We start from the raw sequence: 20,281 nt of genomic DNA, 5'->3' as shown, positions 1-20,281 counted from the left end.
AGGAAAAACGTCTACTAAGTTTACCAATATGAAGGCATTAGGCTGTTAACACAATCACAGGTCCGCTGGGTAGGAAAGAGTCTGACTGAGTTCATTAAAGCAGCAAATAGCCATTTATAAACTTTGCCAACAGTACAAACGGAGCTACCACATGTGGAGGGGAAAATATTTTTTGTATCTGCACAGGTAATCCAAATCTTTCAAATGAAAGTAAATTACACACACAAACACACACACACAGCACAACACACTATTTTAATTCATAAATATGTCTAACTGATAACTGAGGGAGAGAGTACACATGCTGTGAGGAAGCAGTCTTTTCTTCCTAAAATGAAAGCCAACCACGGGGAACTACCAATATGAGAATAGTGGTGAGGACAGAGGAAGCTGGTGGCTCTAACGTCAGTGGGGCAATGAATCTGCTCCGGGTTTCAATCAGAAATCTAAAAGAACTATCCAAGGTGCAAACAGCTCCTTTAGAGTTCTGACTGGCTCTGACTGAAAGCTGGAACTGATATTGCAGCCACCTGCCTCCACTGGGTGGGGGAAGGGAAAGGCGTATTTAACCCTTTCCATCTGTACACTTTACAAAATTAAAACTGCCCCACCCATCAAAACTGCTGTTTTTGCCCTGCAAAGGGAGGGGAAATACCTGTGGGACCCTCTTGAGGTGGGGTGTACATGGCAGCCAATAAATAAGCACTGGGAACAGGCTTCTTGCACACATGTTCCTTTCCTGTTCCTGACTCCATGCATAGGCATGTGCTGGGGGTGTGCCTAGGCACACCCCAATGTCTCATGAGGATGCCATACATGCTCCCTGGCTAGGTAGGTGGCTCTTAGAAGCTCCCTGCTTGGCCTGGGCTCGTTCCTCCTGCAATATGAAGGAACAGAGACAAGCAGCAACAGCACTGAAATTCATACCACATTTGGGTCGCTTCCCGCGGGATTCATCGCTGCAGTGGTGAGCTTGGCCCTAGTCGAGCTGCAAGCGCTGTGACAGCAGTAGCTGCTGCTGTGTTGCTCCAGGTCCAGCCTCCCCACCACAATGGTGGGGAGGGGACCAAGCCCTGGCCCCTCTCAGGGAGGAGGATGGGTGAGGAGGATGGGGAGACTCGCTGGCGGTTTCACAAGAGGAGGTGGCGGGAGATCCCTTCTCTCTCTCCCCACATAACTCAAGACCAGCATCAGCTCGCTTGCTTGGAAACATGGCTTCCCTAGCAGCACTGCCACTCACGCCTCATCAGGGCCCGGGGGTTGCAGCAGCATCGCTAGGCACCGGTGGGGAGGAGAGGGCCAGGGGTCCTTCACTCTTGCAGCCTTCTCCCCCCACCCCACCCAAACTGCCCCTTGACTCTGTCAGAGTTAAACACGATGTGATCCGAGGAATTAAACACCTGATGAGCGACGTCTCATTCTCTAGGACAGGAAGATGAACAAACTTTAATCTGTTTTGGTCTATTTGGATTAGCTCATTATGTGGTTATAGTTAAAGGTTATGAAAATGGACTGTATCTTTGTATGCGCCTGGTTATCACTGCAGCAAAAATTTGGTATTTTGTGTCTCATTTTTTAAGCTTGTATTTTTAAAGTAAAGTTTAGCTGTTAATTTTTTAAAGAATAAGCTCAATTAAGTTTTAGCTTCTTTAGTTTGTTTGATGAATAATGTCCTTTATGATTTAGTATCCAATAAACATTCGCCTTTAAAAGACATAATATCCCTAGGTACATATCTTAATGAAATGTGCTGCGCATAGCTATGACTCCATGCTAGCATGGCAAAAGGGAAAGACTATTAACTCAGTAGGTCTGTACAGGGTTTGCATGAAAAAGGACCCAAGGTCACTCCATGGCATCTCCAGTAAAAAAAGAATCAGGAAGAAGGTGCAGTTAAAGGCCCTTGCCTAAGATCGCAGAGAGCTGCTCCCAGTCATAGCAGACCATCCTCGGCTGGAGGACCAGATAGTCTGACCTGAATTAAGGCAGCTTCCAATGCTCCTGGGTGCAGATAGGTAATAACGAGGGTAGGTGGGGTAGGAACTGGCCACATTCATGGTAACAAGAGCAGCAGGGGAAGGCAGGAGGCACAGCCTCAGAAGCCGCAGTGAATGCCATGAGACCAGACTGCAGAAACTACACACATTCGCTCTGAGCAGATCGGTGATTGAAAAGCCCACCTGATCTGTAGTTGTGTGGAAAGGGCTTGAATTACATCCAGATCTCTGGAATTTGGCTGATCTGTATACAGGGCGGCCAGAGGAAAAGGTAGCCAAGTCTCCTACACCGCCAATTGTTGGTGGAAGAAGGAATATTGGCAGGGGCAGCATGGTGTGTGGAGGGGAGAAATTCTGTGCAGCTGAAATTTCATCTTCTAGACAATGATTAAAGGCAAAGGATCTAATATACCACATTGTTTTGAGAAAACAGAGCATACGAATCATAGACCCATGGAAAGCTGCCTTATACCAGGTCAAACTAGAGCTGTGCACAAGCGGTGTCTCAAAATTCTCCACCCTATTATTGGGCAGAGAAATTTGAGGGACAATTTCACTGAATTTCTCCAGGGGGAGGAGAAATTCTCCAACCATTTCTCAAAGATAGGTATCACCATTAGCAAGGATCGAAGAACAGCTTCTTTCTCTTTCTTTCCTAAGGGTTTTTTTTTTGGGGGGGGGGTTGTTTCTCTGCACTGCCACTGTAAGTGGCAACAGCATTAACTGCATTGGCAGCCTGGCCCCCATTTTGCATCCTCCACAATGCCCCATAAACCTAGCACCACACCAGAGCATTGAGGCGAGGGAACACAGCCACCACAAAAAGATAATGGTGAAGAAAATATGGAGAAAATCCTGAAAATTGTCCTTTTATTTCTATGGGGTAAGAAAAAAAAAAACCTCAGGAATTTTCTGAAAGCTTTCTTTCCCCATGAAAGGGGCTTCCATTTTTCTGCCTCATTCACAAGGCATTTTATAATTTATTTTGAATGTGTGTTGGTGGTGTTTTTGACCTTAACTAATCACTGTGAGGTGGCTGAGGGCACTGTCTATATTTTTCTTTTTATTACACACCTCACCATTGCTCTACAGTCTCCCAGGCTGCCTGCACTTCCTGATTTGAAAAGGCCCTATTGGAGGAATAAATTCATGACATCTTCCCCTGGGCAGGAAGTGTGGGAACCAAGGAAGCTACAGGCTGTCAGAGAGATGAGTGTACAATGAAAGACAGGACACTCTCACACACTCCTTGGTCATTTCATAAGTGAGGTAAGCACAAGAAGCCTGAACCAAACCCATGAGAATTTCTCCAAAATTTCTCCACCTTTGAATTTTTTTTTTGAAGGCCATTTCTTTTCTATCAGATTGAATGAGAATGTTTGGAATTTTCATTGGTGAATTTTTCAGCACGGCGCTAGGTCAAACTAATTGTCCATCCAGGCCAGTATCATCTACTACGACTGGCCACAACAGTTCTCCAGGGCTGTTACCTGATTCTTTTAAGTCAGAGGTGAGGAACTTCAGGACCAGGAGCCAAATTCAACCCTCAAGGGGTCCACAGGTTGCCATGCCCCCTTCTTCTGCCCCCCCCCATCCCTTTTCCTACAACCACCAACCATTTGGCTGTTTATTCAGCTTTTCTGCAGTCCCCCCCCCCCCCATTCTAAAATGTTAAAATTACTCCTAAGGTTTAGTTGCTGGCAGTAAGAACTTTAAGGTGAAATCCTATGCTGTTTAAACAGAGAAGAGTCCTACAACTACCAGCATTGGGAATGCTGGGAGTTGTAGGATTTTCTCTGCACCCTAAAGCTACAGTATGCTGGTATTTTTTGATGTTTGGCCCCACCCATTTTGCCTTTCGCCCCACTCACCACTGGAATGCAGCCCCCCCCCCCCCGAAAGCTTCCCTGAAACTCAATTTGACCCATGGGAACAAAGAGATTCTCCACACTTGTTTTAAGTAGAGATACTAGGGGTTGAATCTGGGCCTTCTGCATACTCTGGGCTCATCTACACCAAGCAGGATATTGCACTATGGAAGTGGTATGAAAGCAGTATATAAAAGGCAGGAGTCACACCAAGCAGGGTATAGGACTATGAAAGCGGTATATGGTATGTGTCAATGGGCCCCAACAGTTGTCAGTGCACTTCCATACCTCTATAAAGCAGTTGTGTGGCTCCTGCCTTTTATATACTGCTTTCATACTGCTTTCATAGTGCAATATCGTGCTTGGCCCTCTGTTTTCATTACTCCTGTTTATTTCTTCTTCAGTTTTGGCCGGGAGAGAATTGGGAATGAAATAATGTTTACCTCAACAGCTTCTACTTTTCTCCGCAGCATGCTTTCCATCTCTTCAGAGAACTTCTTCACCAGCTCCAAGCCATCCACCACTTTGATCTTCAGAGTTGGTTCCACATCTTTATATTTCTGTCAAAAGAAACGAAGAAAATGATTGGTGAAGAAGCAATTTCACAAGGAATGTGATGGGTCAATTGTGACTAAAACTGGTTACCACAGCTGTTGTGTGGTTCAGATTTCAAGTGCAATCTTGTACAAGTAAAATGTTGGAATCTCAATTTGGTAAGCCGCCACCATCTAGTTCCAATGGTGGCCTTTCCCGTAGGGCATCTGAGGAAACATCTTGACATGGGGGGAATGGGAGAAGAAACATATTAAGCTTGAACTCAAAAGAAGAGAAATTGCAGTAGAGAAGAGGAGCAGGCCATCAAAGAACAGCCCAGCCCAGAAGGACACTAGATACAGTGCAAAACTGAGTACAACTTGTTCCAGAATAGGAACATTCTCATCCATCTGGACACCTGAATCACCAAATCCTTTTTCTTGTAGCTCATGGTGTATGTGTTTTACACACAGGGCTGTATTTTATTAGCTCTCATCCAGCCCATTACAGTCTCCAGGCACTAGTCCATCACCTTCACAGCCCCAGCTAACTCTGACAAGGAAAAGTAGAGCTGCGTATCATCAGCATACAACGTAAGAAGAGCCCTGCTGGATCAGACCAAGGGTCAATCCAGTCCAACACTCTGTTCACACAGGAGCCAACCAGCTGTCAACCCCTGCAAGATTGCCTCTATCTTGCAGGGTTCTACTTTCAAGCCTTCTGCTATTAGTATGTGTTGACATGTGACCTCTTTTTGCTTCAGCTGTATTTTTCTGTGTTTAATATTTCCATCAATTTAATATTTTTGTCTCCTTTATTGCTGTAGAATGGCCTGGAATTTCCTGTTATGGTCCTGCTCAGCTTCTGCATCATCACATCCCTCACCTACTATGAGGGTATTGTCTGCTATTATTTTCACTCCAGAAAGCCCTGCCTTCTCTGAAACATCTCTGGGGCCAGAATGATTCACGCTGGCATAGAAAGCCATCTGAAATGAAGAATGTTGCCAAGGCAGTAAGCATACTGAAGTTCGCATCCAGTCTTACATGCCAAAATCCATTCTTTAAATTACAGACTATAAAGCAGTAGTGGAAGACCTTTTTTTGAGCTCCATCTGACGAGCATTTTATTGCACGCTCGTTACCGGGCACTCACAGAGTTTGCCCAAGTCCCTCACATGATGTCATCTGCCTCCTGCATGCCTTCTGCCCCTTCTGGCCTTCCTTGTGCAACAAAAAAATCCCTCATTAAGTCCGATGTTTTTTTAAACTTGGAATTGCTGCTCTCTCCTGCTTTGTGCAGGAGAAGCAGCGCCATTAGAACAGCAGACTCAATGGGCCTCGTGCTCATTCGGTACTTCCTCTTTTGAAAAGAGGAAGTAACTGAGGAACGAAAACATCGGCTGAGAAGTGAAGGTAGGGAGCGTGTTAACCCCCAGTGTGATGGAGTTTTTTGAGGGCCAGGATGTCTGGGGCAACACTTCATCAATGGGCGGGACCACTGCCCAATGTGGGTGGAGCCACTGCTCACATGCACCCCTCCCTCACATTTTCTCACATAGACACAGACTCATCCAAACACACCCCATTTTTACACATACACGATCAGTCCCTACTATACACTTAATCTGTGATTGGGGCACACACAGATTTAAATAATTAGTCTGCCATCACTCTTAGTTTGGGCCTGAGAAATAGCTTAGCAACAGAGAACCCAGTCTGGCACTGTACTGGACATTCTTGTGCAAGAAATGAGTTAAATTCAATTGCTTCGGAAGGGAAGCATGCTAAGCTCCATAAGAAAACATACAAGCAAGCTCCGTAGCAAAAATGTTACGGGCTTCTCTATCAACCCCTCTGATAGTTACGGCAATAAAAGGATTTGCTATAAAACAACAATCTGATTTGTTGCTTGCAGCATCCAACTCTGATGATCACAAAGAAATGAGGACAACTGCAGAGATGATATATGTTGCTTCCCCCAAACCACCTACGTGGGATGCTTTAGTCCCATGATGAAATTTAGCAGCAAGATAATGGCAGAGAAAGTGAATGATTAGCTTAGGAAAGGCAGTTTAATAGAGCAATATTTCTACCTAAAGCCACTTTCATCTCCAAGCTGAAATAGACACAAGTATAGTACTGGAGGATTTTTGACAGGACTCACAGGCTCTTCAGCATTGATTCATACACAGATGGTCTAGCACCCCCCAGAAAGCTTCAAGCGCTTATCCCTTCTACAGAATATAATGTGTCAAAGGACAAACAACCTTTCTGGGACTTATGAAGCCCTTACAAAATTGAATCAAAAGCGAATCATTTTTAATAGAGCGCCATGGACCAATAGAAGCAGCAGCTAAGCGAAAATAAGCTTCCTTAAAACCAACCCCTGAAAGGGATAACATTCTGCCTCCTTGGTTGTGCCACAGTTAGCTGAGTAACGCAGTGGCTGGATAAGGACTACAACACTTCCATACACATCCCAGTAGGCATCCCTGCTCCACATGAGAAAGACTAATGAACTATATAAGTAATGAAGCGCCACAGCCATTTATCAGGCGAGTCCTACAGGAAAGGTACAAGGAGAATTTATGTTCTTGCTTCATACTAAAAAAAAGTATATGTCTGGAGAAGATGGACAGGTAGCTTTGGGGGCCTTGGCACTGCAGCACTAATAGTGCACCAAATATGCAATAAATAAAATTGAAGAGTGAGCTGAAATCGTTGTATTTCATGAAAATGTTTCCCTCCATTGAAATGTACCCAGCTGTTACAGTAATATTTCTCTCTCTCTCTCTCTCTCTCTCGCGTGTGTATTATATATAGTGACAAATATGTTCACCCGAAAAAGTCATCAGTGTTTACACAGTCTCTAATTGGTAACTACACTGATGTCATCTAATTGGCTGGATCATAGAGTGGCTCATATATTTATTTATTTATTTATTTATTTATTTATCATATGTATACCCCGCTCCTCAGCCAAAAAAGGCTCTCAGAGCAGCTATTTTGATATAGCAATCAAAAAGAAGTTTCTTTTAAAAACAAAATAGCATAGCTGCTTCCAAGAGGGGACATGAATGAAACAGTGTAAGAACGGTAGGCTTGTGTGTGTGGGGGGGGGGGTCTTTCAGAAAATATTTCACACACACCCCTAAAACTTCCTTTTTAAGTTGAATCATTTGGCAATGAACATTTGGTTCAGCCATCATAAAACCTACCATGTAAAAGAAGCAGGACACTAAATATAGAACTATCTCACCAGTGTTAAAACAGTACAAAGAATTTTAAATGTTGTCAACCATCCATTGTGTACGTTGTGCATTTGATTCTTCTTCTGCATTCTAGTCTACATTAATGAACATTGCTACTGAAAATGTCAAGAAGCTAATTACATTTGCATGTGGTGCCAGTGCAAAGCTGCACAGAGGTACTGAGCAATATTAACATCCTAAACTATCTAAAGTTTAAGCCTGTCAGTGCAACAAAAACAAAAACAAAAAAAAATTTGCAAAGAAATTAAAAATGTCAACTAAAATTGGGAACGTATAATGAAATATGGGGAGTTTTCTATCCAGTGGAAAAATAGCTAGTTCAATTGCAATTAAAAATGGCATTGCTACTGGGGATTCATTTAAGGATATTGGGATTTTCTCTCTCAAATATATTGGTATGGCTATAGGGTAGGGTTTTCTTAAACACAAACAAAATGACAAAAACACACTTTTCTGTATCACATGTCAAAATAGTTTTTTAAAATCTGCAAAATCCCAATTGCATCAGGCTATTCGACTTGTATATATCACTACAAAAATTTACCAAAAGGAGATAATTTCAATTTTTGGTGGTTGGGTTAAATTAACTCTTTATTTGCTCAAGAAAAAAAATCTCTGCCTGTCCACGCAACCAAAAGAATGCAAGTCTAAAAGGCCAGAATAATAATCCATCTGGTTTCATTTCACTAAAGATAAAATGTATAATGGGTTAACAGTGGGGGATAACTGGGTAATACTGATGCAGCCAGCATGACAGCATATATGAAAGAGACCAAAAGGATCCCCTGGGCAAACCAAGAAGGGAGACATTTAGGGATTTAACAATAAAAGCATGAACCTGGACCATCTTGGCACAACACAAGGAAAATGCCATGATTGTAATGGGGAAAGACTACACTTTGGGGGCATTTTGTTGATTTAATTTAGATTTGTATTCATTCCCAATCTTTTTTTCGTATGCTTTGTTCTGTCCTATCTTAATAAATGTAATGCTTCAATTCATTCTAATTGGCCACAATGAATTACGGGTAAGAAACTGGGGTAAGCTAGTGAACACTGGAGGATGTTCCATTCTCTGTAAGGCGTTGTTCCTTTTCTAATTCATCTCATGTGATGTGAACGGATGGGGTACTCCAGAGAATAAAGTTCAGGTTAGCCTGAAAGCCTGAGATGATCTGTCTTGGGCAGGAGCCACACTACTGCTTTATAGCGGTATTGAAGTGCACTGACAACTGTTGGGGCCCATTGACACATACCATATACCGCCTTCATAGTGCAATATCCTGCTTGGTGTAGATTAAGCCCTACATCTTGGAGAGGTAGGAGCACCAGTATAAGCTTGCTCATGCTGGTTTGAGAGCCAGCAGAGCTCACTCAATTTCAGGATTCCTATTTTCAAATTTGATAGGGGTACAGCTATGGGGAGTTTAATTTCATTTCTTCTAATTGAGGTATGAAAGCTTCTAAGGCTGACACTAGATACAAATCTTCCAAAAACTGATTGGGACAAAAGTTTTGAGGTTACATTTTTTAAAAAATATATGTGTGCAAAAGTAATGAGACCACCTCCCCCACAATATTTACAAATTCAAAATTGTGTATCAACAAAGAATCAAATTTTCACAGCAAGTAACAATTAAACAAATATTAAACACTGTAAAAGGGTGAAAACAAAGAAAATCATATTATCCTGATAATTGTTGCTCCAATAGTTGATAAATAAAATCCATTTTTCAAAACAAAAAAAAGGTAACCATTGTGGTTTTCTCTAATTTTGTGGTTGTTATTGTACATTGGTTTATACAGGCAGGCAATTAACAAAACTGACCCCATCAAACATTGGTGGTGGATTCTGAGATTTCCATTTAGACACTATACATTTCCTAGTTGCTAATAGAAAACGAATGACCATCTTCTGATAAAAGCAAACTTTTAACATAACCAAACAAGACCACTTTCAGGCTATAGAGTAACTCATAACTTGTAATGCTTGCAAGACCATCCTTCCAAGAAATGTGTGATCCAAAACACCCCCAAAAATGTGATAAATGAAAGCTTTGGGATGTTTTTTGTTGAACTAGCAATTACAGGAAATCACACCAAATAAAGGTCCAAGCTAACACCTTGTTCTTAGGGTTTTAAAAACAGTAGGTGCAGTGGTGGGTCACTCAAGACATAGAACTGATTAATAGCTCTGGATGCAGTGCCTCTTGTGTGCAAACAGGGGCAAGGGTTCACATGGGGGGAGGGGAATGTTGCCTTTCAGCCAGACAGAGAGAAACAAGTGTCCTTTTTAGTCTGAATTTCTTGTGTATAAAAATACTAGCATGTTCACTATATTTGATAGTGGTAGTGGTTTCATTCTGTTAGAAGCCTGGTCTGATTTGGTCTACTGATTCATACTTCTGGCTGCTTAGCCAGGGATCTATCTGTTTATAACTCAGTAGTGTTTGTCAACCCCTTCACTTTCTGGATCCAGTCTGCTTTATGCATCCGTTTTTGCTAACAGGTTATGGCCCAGAAAATGCTGCTGCTGCAGCCAGCCAGTAACTGAATCCATGAAGAAGGTTCAAAGAAGACCCCTAGGAAAATGGAAAAGGTACTTCAAACTGAGAAAAGCAAATCTGAATAATGGAGATTACCAGCTATGGAAGTTTAAGATAGAGATGATTTCTGTGAATTATTTTAGCATAGACCAGAAGAGAGACAGGAAACTGGGACAAAAGGAACAGGTAAGCAAAGGGCATGATCAGCCTGCTTGCAGAAAACCATAATAAGCTCATCCACATCAGAAGGAGAGAAACAGCGAGAGGAACGTGGGCCGCGTTGCAGAGACTGATTGAGTGTGCAAATTTAATCAGCAGGCTCCATAAGCTGTATGAAATGAGGCTGCATAGATGCCAGGAGATGCAGGAACATGTGGGATCACTGCTGGAAATTGTAAAGCAGTGACACGGAATAGGGAAGGAAATTCAAGACAACCATGGTGGAGTGCTGCTACTGCGCACTCTCCTCAAGTCATTTGGTGCCCTGATTAATCCCTTTGAGAGCAAACTAGAACCAGAACTGACACTAGAGTGTCAAAGGCAAACCGATGGATGAGTTACAGCCATTGGGGGGGGGGGCGGGGGAGGACCAGGGCAGGCAAAGAGACTGGAGACAGCTCTCAGGCAAAGACACCAGGCAGAGGAAAGAACCAAGGTTGTACTTTTGCTGCAAGAAACCTGAATACCTAAAGAAAGTCTGCTTGATCTGGAAAGCCAAGCAATGTAAATAAGGACCCAGTGTGGCCAAGGACAGGGCCAAGGCAGCCACAGACAAAGCTAAAGAGGGGGAGTAGACCAGCAGCTGCTTCTAAGTGATCCAGAGAAAATAGATCATCATGCTGGTACAGTGACTCAGGCAACAAGCCAGATGACCAGTGACCAAGATTTCTGCACAGAAATAGACTAGAGCACAAAAGGCAAAAGCTTCCTCACCCAGAGGAAGATTCTTACTATGGAGGGGGGCAGACAGCGATTTCTAAACTGCACACCACCACCCAGAGGTAGAAACAGGATCCTTGTGAAGGATGTATTGGCCTACTCTCAATGAAGCAGCTAATCAGCAATAGAAGACAGAATGGCCACCCAAACTATCCATGACAAGTGCACATATCCATAAGCAGAGGCCTTAGGGCACAGAAACTATGAGGCAATAAAAGAATTTGTGAAGAAGGACCTGACGCAGGATTTGAGACTATCAGCATATCCCGTACTGATGAAATGCGTATGTTGTTGCATCAAGGCCAAGGTGACAAGCGCTCCACTATCTCGCTGTGATATGTACTACATGGGTTAGGAGGCTCTCTAACAGTAATAAGTAACAAATTATACCCAAGATGTGCTCTGTTAGTATCTTTGCCATATTTCCCTGGCTCGGCTGAGAACACCCTTCATCTCTGTACATCTGAACACAGTATGCAGGGTCAAGGATAAGACGTCATGTGGGAGGTCTGTGAGGAAAGCATCTTTAAAAATACACCACAGAATCCACTGAATATTCAAAATGGGGCTTATTTACTCATAAGCAAAAAGGCAGATATTTCAGAGAAGAAACAAGGATTAACTGATATAGAACGTATACTCAGGAATAAAAGAATCAAACTTCTGCAATCCCTAGCTACATTAACTCTAATCTCAATTAATTTAGAAGGTAGTACAACTATATATGTCTGTGACAAAGAAAGGTTTAGATCAAATCCACCACCTTCTCTCTTTCAGGTTAACTGCCTTGGGATTTGACAAGGCCCAATTGTCAAATCCCCACTGTCAATTAGGCTGACTTTTGTCCTTCTCCTTCTTAATTCTGTCATGGAGGAGGGATCTCCTACTTAAAATACAGCTCCTCAGGCAAAGCTGATAAGTTTGCCAGATCACTTTGACCCTGTTCAGACAACACGCTAACCCACTGCATTTTGAACTAAACGTTGTCTTAGCATGTCATGTGAACCATTCCTAACCATCGTGGCTACATAACTACAGTTTAAACACACTCACTAACCATTTGCTACAAAAGGGTTAGCGGCCTAACCATGGCTTAGCATGTTGTCTGAATGGGCCCATTGTTACTCTAGCCAAAAACAGAGAGCTAGCCAAAAGAGGACGAAGCATCCATCGCTAAGCAAATATCTTTATTTTCCCATTCTTTTAAACTTTTGAGGAGATTATTGTATTTTATAATACTACTGTTCATCACCTCGAATAACCCATAGAAAGAGCAAGGTATAAATGTTCAAAATTATTATTGCCATCAGTAGCAGAGCACCCATAGGAAAGGCATTCATTATTTTCCTATGGGTGCTCTGTGTTCCCAAGTTTAGGGGGTAAGAATTTGAAAATAGATCTAAGGGGTAGTGAACACTAGATGAGTATCCTGATACCTCCTTTTTCTATAACAGGCCTTTAAAAAAGGAAGGAGGGGAAAAGTACTTATGTGGGGTGTGTACACGTGTGTGTATATTTACAAGTAATTGCAGCTATATGTCACTTACCTTCTGCAATAAGAGAGACCCAGAATACTTTGTGACAATGTAATACAGGTCTCCACCAAAGGCATCAGCCCAGGACTTCACTCTACATGGAAAGAAAGAAAGAAAGAAAGAAAGAAAGAAAGAAAGAAAGAAAGAAAGAAAGGTTAGTAACTCCAGGTTTGACACACAACTGAGTAGGAATGACCTATCTGGTCATTCCAGATGCTGCAATTTCCCTCTGCCAGTGTTGGCTCCAGATTTTGGGGTGCACTTGAGCAAGATACCCTAATTGGAGTCCTCCATTTATCATTGTCATTGGTGCCCATTTGCTTGCCCTCATGCTCTGCACCCAAACACAAACCGAGTTCAAGTACATTATCCAGCGCAAAGCAATGATGACCCCAGCCTGCTCAAATTGTTGTGTGTGTCATAGAATGCCAGTATATAGAAAGACAGTTATAAGATGGAAGTACAAGACCACAGACAGAGGAAATCTATGAACTCTCTGAGGGGAACTGCACAAGTACATAGGAATTAGCTTTCTGACTGGACAAGGCCCATAAGCATTCTGTTTCCAACAGTAGTCATGTAGATGCCTCTGGGAAGCTCACAAGCAAGACATGACTGTGGAGGCAAGGCCCTGTTGTGTACCTGTGTTTGCCTAATGACAGGGACAAACATTTCTGAACATAGAGAGCCCTTTTCGCTATCATAGCGAATGTCTTATCCACCATTAATTTTCTTGCCCTTTTCAGAACCATCTATGCTAGTCACCGCCACCATAAGTTTGAACAAATTGTCTATTGGTTTCATTGGATCATCTTGGATTCTAGCTTTGTACGCAAAAAAGAAAAGTACTCATTCACTCACATAGTTCATTATTTATCAAACCACTATCATATCCCCACCCAATGTCTTTCTCCATTCCCACAAAGGAAAAAGCTGCAGATTCCAACCTTTCCATGTAAAGATGAGGAAACTTCCTCAGCCATTTTAGTTGCCCTTTTCCAGTCCTTCTCCAGCTTTACTCTCCGAGATGGGTCAACTAGAACTGTGCATAGTATTCTGAATGTGGTTGTACCATTGATTATATAGTGACAACGGTTAGATAGTATGATGCTCCCTCTCCATGAAGAGCGCCCTTTTGCTTCCTCCCTCTGTGTCCCACATTTCCTTCCCTTTTTCCTAGTCTAATTTCTGCCTATCAGAAGAATTCCAGGTATGACGGGCAATTTTATTGGCTTTAAAAGGGGTTGGAAAAATTGATGGAGGCGAAGGCTATCAATGGCTACTAGCCCTGATGGTTGTGTGTTATCTCCAGTATTTGAGGCAATAAGCCTGTGTGCACCAGTTGCTGGGGAACATGGGTGGGAGGGTGCTGTTGCACCATGTCCTGCTTGTTCATCCCTGGCCGATAGCTGGTTGGCCACTGTGTGAACAGAGTGTGCTGGACTAGATGGACCATTGGTCTGATCCAGCAGGGCTCTTCTTATGTTCTTAATTTACAGTGCACAGAAGACCAGGAATAAGAGATTCAGGAGGAAAGGGATACTGGGAATACCTATGCAATTTTCTTTGCCATATACAATCTGCTTTGCCATATTTTCACATTGCTCAGTAATAACTGGAGAAGAAACAATAAAGTTTAAATAGGAGAAATCCACAGAGTGTATGGCTTAATGTTCTTATACTGCAGTCCTGCACACAAGTTGGCTGTTTAAATCCCTTGACTTCAGTAAGATTTAAGCAGCTTAACATTCTGTAGGATTGCAGCTGAATTCTTCCAAGCCTCATAGTTTTTGAGGCTAGGTTGTGCTTCTGTGCAATATTTATCCTTCAAGGCATAAATCTGTTCGTTAGTTTTAATCAGTCTCAGAATACAGCACTGTGAATTGTTCCTTTCTTCCCCTAACATACACCAACACACATATAAGATGTAGAAAGAAAGTGCTTATTTTTCTTACAAGATTCTTATCGATTGCACACTTACTGCAGACCCCTGGGACACTATACTGAGAGCAGTGGAAGGTTTAGTTGTAATAATGATTTCTTACCCAGATGTTTGGAATATAAATCAAAAAGGAAGAATGTCCATATGTTTAACAGTCATCAAACACTGGTCTGCCTCAATCACATCCAAAGCAGGGAATGGGGAATATGGGTTACCCTATTCAGTCGTCTTTCCCTCCCCACAATTACTATCACTTGAGGGGGAGAGCAGGGACAAACCTGTTGGCCCCACCCCCACCACACATCCCCATTGCATTCCTGCAACCTTCTATATATTGAGGGTTGAACATCTGCAGCAGGGAGGCCTTCAATTAGGCTCCCTGTGTGGCCGGATCTACACTACTGCTTTAAAGCGCTTATAACCGTTATAAAGCGCTTTAACTGCTTTAAAGCGCTATAAAACTGTTATAAAGCGCTTTAAAGCAATAATGTAGATCCGGTCAGAGTTGCTGATCTTCCAGGGTTCTCAGCCGCACAGGGAGCTTATTCCAGCAAAAGAGGCTCCCGGCTGCAGAACCTCAACCCCCAGCAAGTGGGGGCTGCAGCAATGATGACAGGGATCTGTGGGACAGGACAGGGCCCCAGCCCTTGTCTAAGGCTCACCTGGTATTGGAGCCCAGCTGGGGTCAAAATGGAGTTTGGGGGCTGAATGTGGGTGCTCCTTGCCTCTGGAGGTCAGGCAGGTGCCAACTTTGTATTCCTTTCGGCGCCTCCTGAAAACTTCATTATTCCAGGAGCCTTTCTTTAACGACCAGCCACAGTTCACTGTACATTTTGCTTCTTTTCAAATCTATTTTAAAGTGTTTTATTCTGCTTTTTAAAAAAAAATCTTGTACACCGCTCCGAAATTTTCAATGGGGAGCAGTATATAAATATTGTAAATAAAAATTATAAATAAAGAGCACAACATCTTCTCTACCTATCCCTCTGATGTACTAGATCGCACTAGACCCCTCCTTTAGATATAATTGGGGCATATGCACCCTGGCCTGGTCCCAGAGAATAAAATAGACAAAATGAGTAAGGGATACCTTTGAATGGGTCTGTTTGTCAAGGATGCACATGATGCTGAAGTCTGCTTGAATGGTTCAGGAATAGAACTAGAGCAGAAACTAACATTTGCAAGTATACAAGATTTGCCAGAATTCCCAATTTCACTACTCGAATTTTTAATTTGGAATTTTACCTCAGAGGTCAACATTTGTTGGCATCTCATCAAATGTGAAATACTTTATCCTGTTGGCTGGCGTATGCTGACAGATCCTAACTATCATTACATGCTAGTACTAGCAAATACTAAATATTGTTGCATGCTAATCCTCAGATACAGTCAACTGCTAAATATCACTGCATGCCCATTAGTAATTAATGTTAACAAATACTAAATTCCACTTTATAGTTGCAGTCCTTTGCAGAGGTGAATTTGAGGTGAATTTTTGGAACAAAATAGTTTTTCTCTTAAACACCCTGTACAAACTCACCAGCAGAGAAATCATTTTCTACATTTGATCAGTTTAGAATCATGTGGCCATTAGAAAAACTAGAAATAAGGATCCATAGATTCACAGAATAGTAGAGTTGGAAGGGGCCTACAAGGCCATTGAGTCCAACCCCTAGCCCTCTCCTTACACAAGTCATTTTCTCTGACCTGGTTCACACGATCACTGCTGCCCACCATGGCTTGTTTAAGCCACAGTGAGCTGGGGCATATGTCTGTGCATTTGGGGTGTTTTTTGGATATAGCTAGAGTGACCAGATACAAAAGAGGGCAGGACTGCTGCAGCTGTAACTCTTGTGATGAATAGGAAATTTCACCAGGTGCAGCATGCATATAAATGACACCTGCTGAAACTCCCTTTTCTATACAACTGTTAAAGATACAGGTGCCCTGTCCTCCTTTCCATTTGGTTGCCCTAGGGTTACAAGCAGATATTTTAACTGTCTATTAAGAACTATGGCTTCAGATTTAGTACCAGGTATTTGTTTGACTAAATCAAGTGTTTTGAGCTTGAAAGTTTTCTTACATTTATTTATGTTGACCTACAAGCTGACCAGGCTTCACCCCTTGACCCAACCCTGTGTCTTACTAGAGGGCAATATTTTTAAACGTAGCCTGAATGTAGTTTTTTTTTTTTTACAGTGCTCCCTTAATCCTCTTCTTCTATTATTCTGGTAGAGTAAGAACAGCAAGGGACTCTATATGCCACACAGAGAGACAAATTCTGGTCTACTCCTGGCATTGGCTGATGGCACAAGACTGGCACAGGACCCAAAAGGGATATTGCCAGGGAAGTTGCAAGCACACTAAAGGTTGCTGAAATTTCCTGCGCACTCCCCTATCCAAATACTCTTACTTCAGAAAATTGGTTTTTAATAAGATGTGAATTATTGTGAGTGAGGAAAATATGTAAATGTGTAAACAAGATGAACGGGGGTTGCCCAGTCATACCCAGCACCAGATTCAGAATGAGTGTGTGTGAGAGATTGCCTACAGCACACATATATGTGATTTACACTTATATCAAGCAATATAAAAAGTGGATGGTCGGGTGAGAAGACTGTTCCGTGAAAGGAGAGAGAGAGGGCCTGTTCATGAGAGGATGCACAGAATAGCAATAGAGGAGACAAAAGGCTAAGCCACATGGACAAGGGGGGCAAGGCAAGGGTAGGCCACTTACGTTTCGAGGGGTATCTTTGTCTGTGACCTGGTAAAGGGCAAGAAGCAGCTGAGTGAGAGAAAGAGCCGCAGGAGGCCACCTGGCAGCATCCTCCACACCAAAACTATCAGCAGCAAGATCAATTGCATAGACGCAGAGGCTACTGAGCAGCTTTCTCTTTCTTAGGAAGGTCCTGGGATCGGATAGGCAGGCCCCAGCATGGTGCTCTGCTGGGGTAAGGGTGAGAGAGCAAAAACCTGGAAACATCTATGCCTTCGTCCCGTTGTTCTTATGTTGCAGCTTCACTTCTTCCCACCTCTTTCCAAACAGGTCACAACTTCCCAAAGAGACAAACATCTGAAATTCCACAAAGAATTTGCTGGGTTCAGGTTGGTTTAGATGGGGAAACTCCAGGAAATCCACCAGCCCACAGCTGTGAAGGACAACAGAGCCCAGCTTCTGTGCCTTGCAGGAATGGCAGGCGAGGAGGGGGACTCTGCAAATAGCAGAAGCAGCAGTATCTACGTAATCCACTGCCGGCCCTTTAATCCCCTCGTAGAGCAGCAACAGCAGCAGATTTAGGGAACTGGAGTGGGATAAAATCAGCCAGGATTACTCTGATTTCGGAAGACAGGCGTCAGTCCGTCCAATCAGAGCTTGGAACTAGCCAACTCCGAGCCGACTTTAAAGGGACACGGCATCACGACTTCAAAAATAAAAAAAGCCTCCTGACCTTTGATCTCTAGGGAGCAGCACTAGCTCCTGATATCATAGAGGGCATCAGCACCAGCGTGCATGCCTACCCTCTTCCCTGCTCTGCCCTCCAAATCCAATTTACTTCTTTGTTTGTGGCAATTCCCCATCTCCTTGGGAGTATTAAATATACTGAGCCAAAAATCTTGTTCTCCATGAGATGCATGCAGTCCCAATGAGACCAAAGGAGAGAATTTAGATCATGGGGATAGAAATAGACCTCAGCTAGCCATTATATCAGAAGTATCATTTGCATATTATGTTGTGAATTATCAGCATCTAGACTCCAGTTCCTCTTCCAAGCCATGGGAAATAATGCTGCTCCTATTGTTTGCTTTATACAATTATATCCAAAGGCTTTCTAGATTAGAGACAGGCAAACTTCCATTTGACTCCAAGACCCAGACCAGTTATTTTTTGAAGCTGAGTTTCTTAAAAGGAACTCACCATAGGCTGCCAAATACCGGGAGCTGGTTGGGCCTGCTCTGCTACCAAGCAGTTTGACGACACTACGTAACCCTGAACCAGAGACACCTAAGCGGGTCCACAACTGAGTGTAACCCCCAACCAGACATGACAGAGGGACTAGCATATTCACCATCAACAGCCTTACGTGCCACCATATCTGCTCATCATTTTGGACAAGGTACATGGAGACAATAATGGAGAGGCAACAGAGTGGTGGGCTCGAGGCCAGAGGGTTGTCCCTTTAAGGCTCTCTATTTTCCATCAAGGAGGTGGTGACTGTGATGTGTAGGGGCTATATAAGGGTTCAGCACTCCATGGAGCATGTTATTGTCATGCCCCCACCTCAAGGAGTCCTCCTCTGAGCAGGAACTTGACTTACCTGAGTTCTAGGACTTATCTTCCCCTAAGAACATTCCAGAGGCAGTATCTCAGGAGGGAGTCCAGCTTGCAGCTGCTGAACAGGAGGCAGGCTGCTCTGGAATGCCCAGTAGAGCCCTCCCTCTTCCACCTCCTCTGAACGATTCAGACTCCAAGCCAGAGATAGTGTGACCTCCCAGTCCTAGCACTGAGTATGAAATGCACAGCTCAAATCCTAACCCTTTGGTGAAGCATCAGTCTGCAGTCAAGGAAGTTGGCCATGTCAGGCCTCTCCTTATAAAGCCTGCTTCACCAGAAATCTCCTTAATGAGTTGCAGCTGGGAGTTGGGTGTGGCCAGGCTAGTCCTGCTTAAAAGTCCTGCTAATAAGCAGTGGAAGTTTCTGGAACGCAACATCTTTTTTTGGTTTCTGGTGTCCATATAGTCCTTGTTCTTGATTTCTTGACCTGGGATTAAGCTTTACGTATGACTCTGGAATTAACTTGATTTTGTTTTGTTTAACCCTTGTTTGGGCAATTCACCCTGAGTTCTTGCTGATTTGAATTTTGGACTGTCCGACCATTCCTATCTGTCTTGCGCTATTGGCTACTGTAAGAGCAGCCTTATAACTGTTATCATAATTAGTTACTCAGCTGGCTGGGCTCCCAGCTAGAGAAAGTTGCTTGTGATTGGAAACAGGACAGTTATCTACTCTTTGGGACCTATCCAGGTCTCTGAAGAACTGTCTCTTGACTATCCTTATTTTCTGATCCTGTTGTTGACCTTTGAGTGGGAACACAGGTCCTGGTTGTCAGTTCCTCCAACTGGAAACAGATAAGGGATCCAGCTGTGGCCATGTCTCCTACTTTTCAGGGGTCAGCCCCCTATTTTAAGAGCTGTCTGTTCCAAGTCCAGTTTAAAGAAAAATGCTAAAGAAAAAGACCAGAATAAGCTGAGGTTGGTGAGGAATGTTAAGAACAACAAAAAGGGCTTCTTTAGATACGTTCAAAGTAAAAGGAGGACCAAAGTAATGATAGACCAGCTGTTCAGTGAAGATGGCAAAATGCTGACAGGTAACAAAGAAAAGGCAGAACTGAACTGCTATTTTGGCTCAGTCTTCTCCCAAAAGAGGATATGTGACACATCTTGTATATGTGACAAACAGGCTGAAAGGGTAGGAGTGCAGCTTGAGGTTGATAGAGTGATAGTCATGGCATATCAAAGCCCCTGAAATGGGTTCAAGTCCCCTGGTCAAGATGAATTGCGTTCTAGGGTATTGAAAAGGCTAATGGATGAACTCTCTGAACCTCTCTCTATTATCTTTGAAAAATCTGGAGGACTGGTGAGGTACCA

The 20,281-nt window shown here is 43.1% G+C and overlaps 1 protein-coding gene across 1 annotated transcript in view; it reads right to left on the bottom strand.

Moving 5' to 3' along the window:
* CACNA2D4 (calcium voltage-gated channel auxiliary subunit alpha2delta 4) overlaps nt 1-17,500 on the bottom strand; it is a 177,753-nt gene extending 160,253 nt beyond the window's left edge. Inside the window, exons 1-3 of the mRNA XM_063134531.1 lie at nt 17,373-17,500; nt 12,706-12,787; nt 4,309-4,425 (exon numbers count right to left, since the gene is read on the bottom strand). Of these exons, the coding sequence (XP_062990601.1) occupies nt 4,309-4,425; nt 12,706-12,787; nt 17,373-17,500 (327 nt within the window). The remainder of the gene's footprint in view (nt 1-4,308; nt 4,426-12,705; nt 12,788-17,372) is intronic.
* Between the last annotated feature and the right edge of the window lie 2,781 nt (nt 17,501-20,281).

This window comes from Elgaria multicarinata, chromosome 9 (genome assembly GCF_023053635.1).
Source record: "Elgaria multicarinata webbii isolate HBS135686 ecotype San Diego chromosome 9, rElgMul1.1.pri, whole genome shotgun sequence".
Lineage (NCBI taxonomy): Eukaryota > Metazoa > Chordata > Lepidosauria > Squamata > Anguidae > Elgaria > Elgaria multicarinata.
This window is presented reverse-complemented; position numbering and strand designations above follow the sequence as displayed.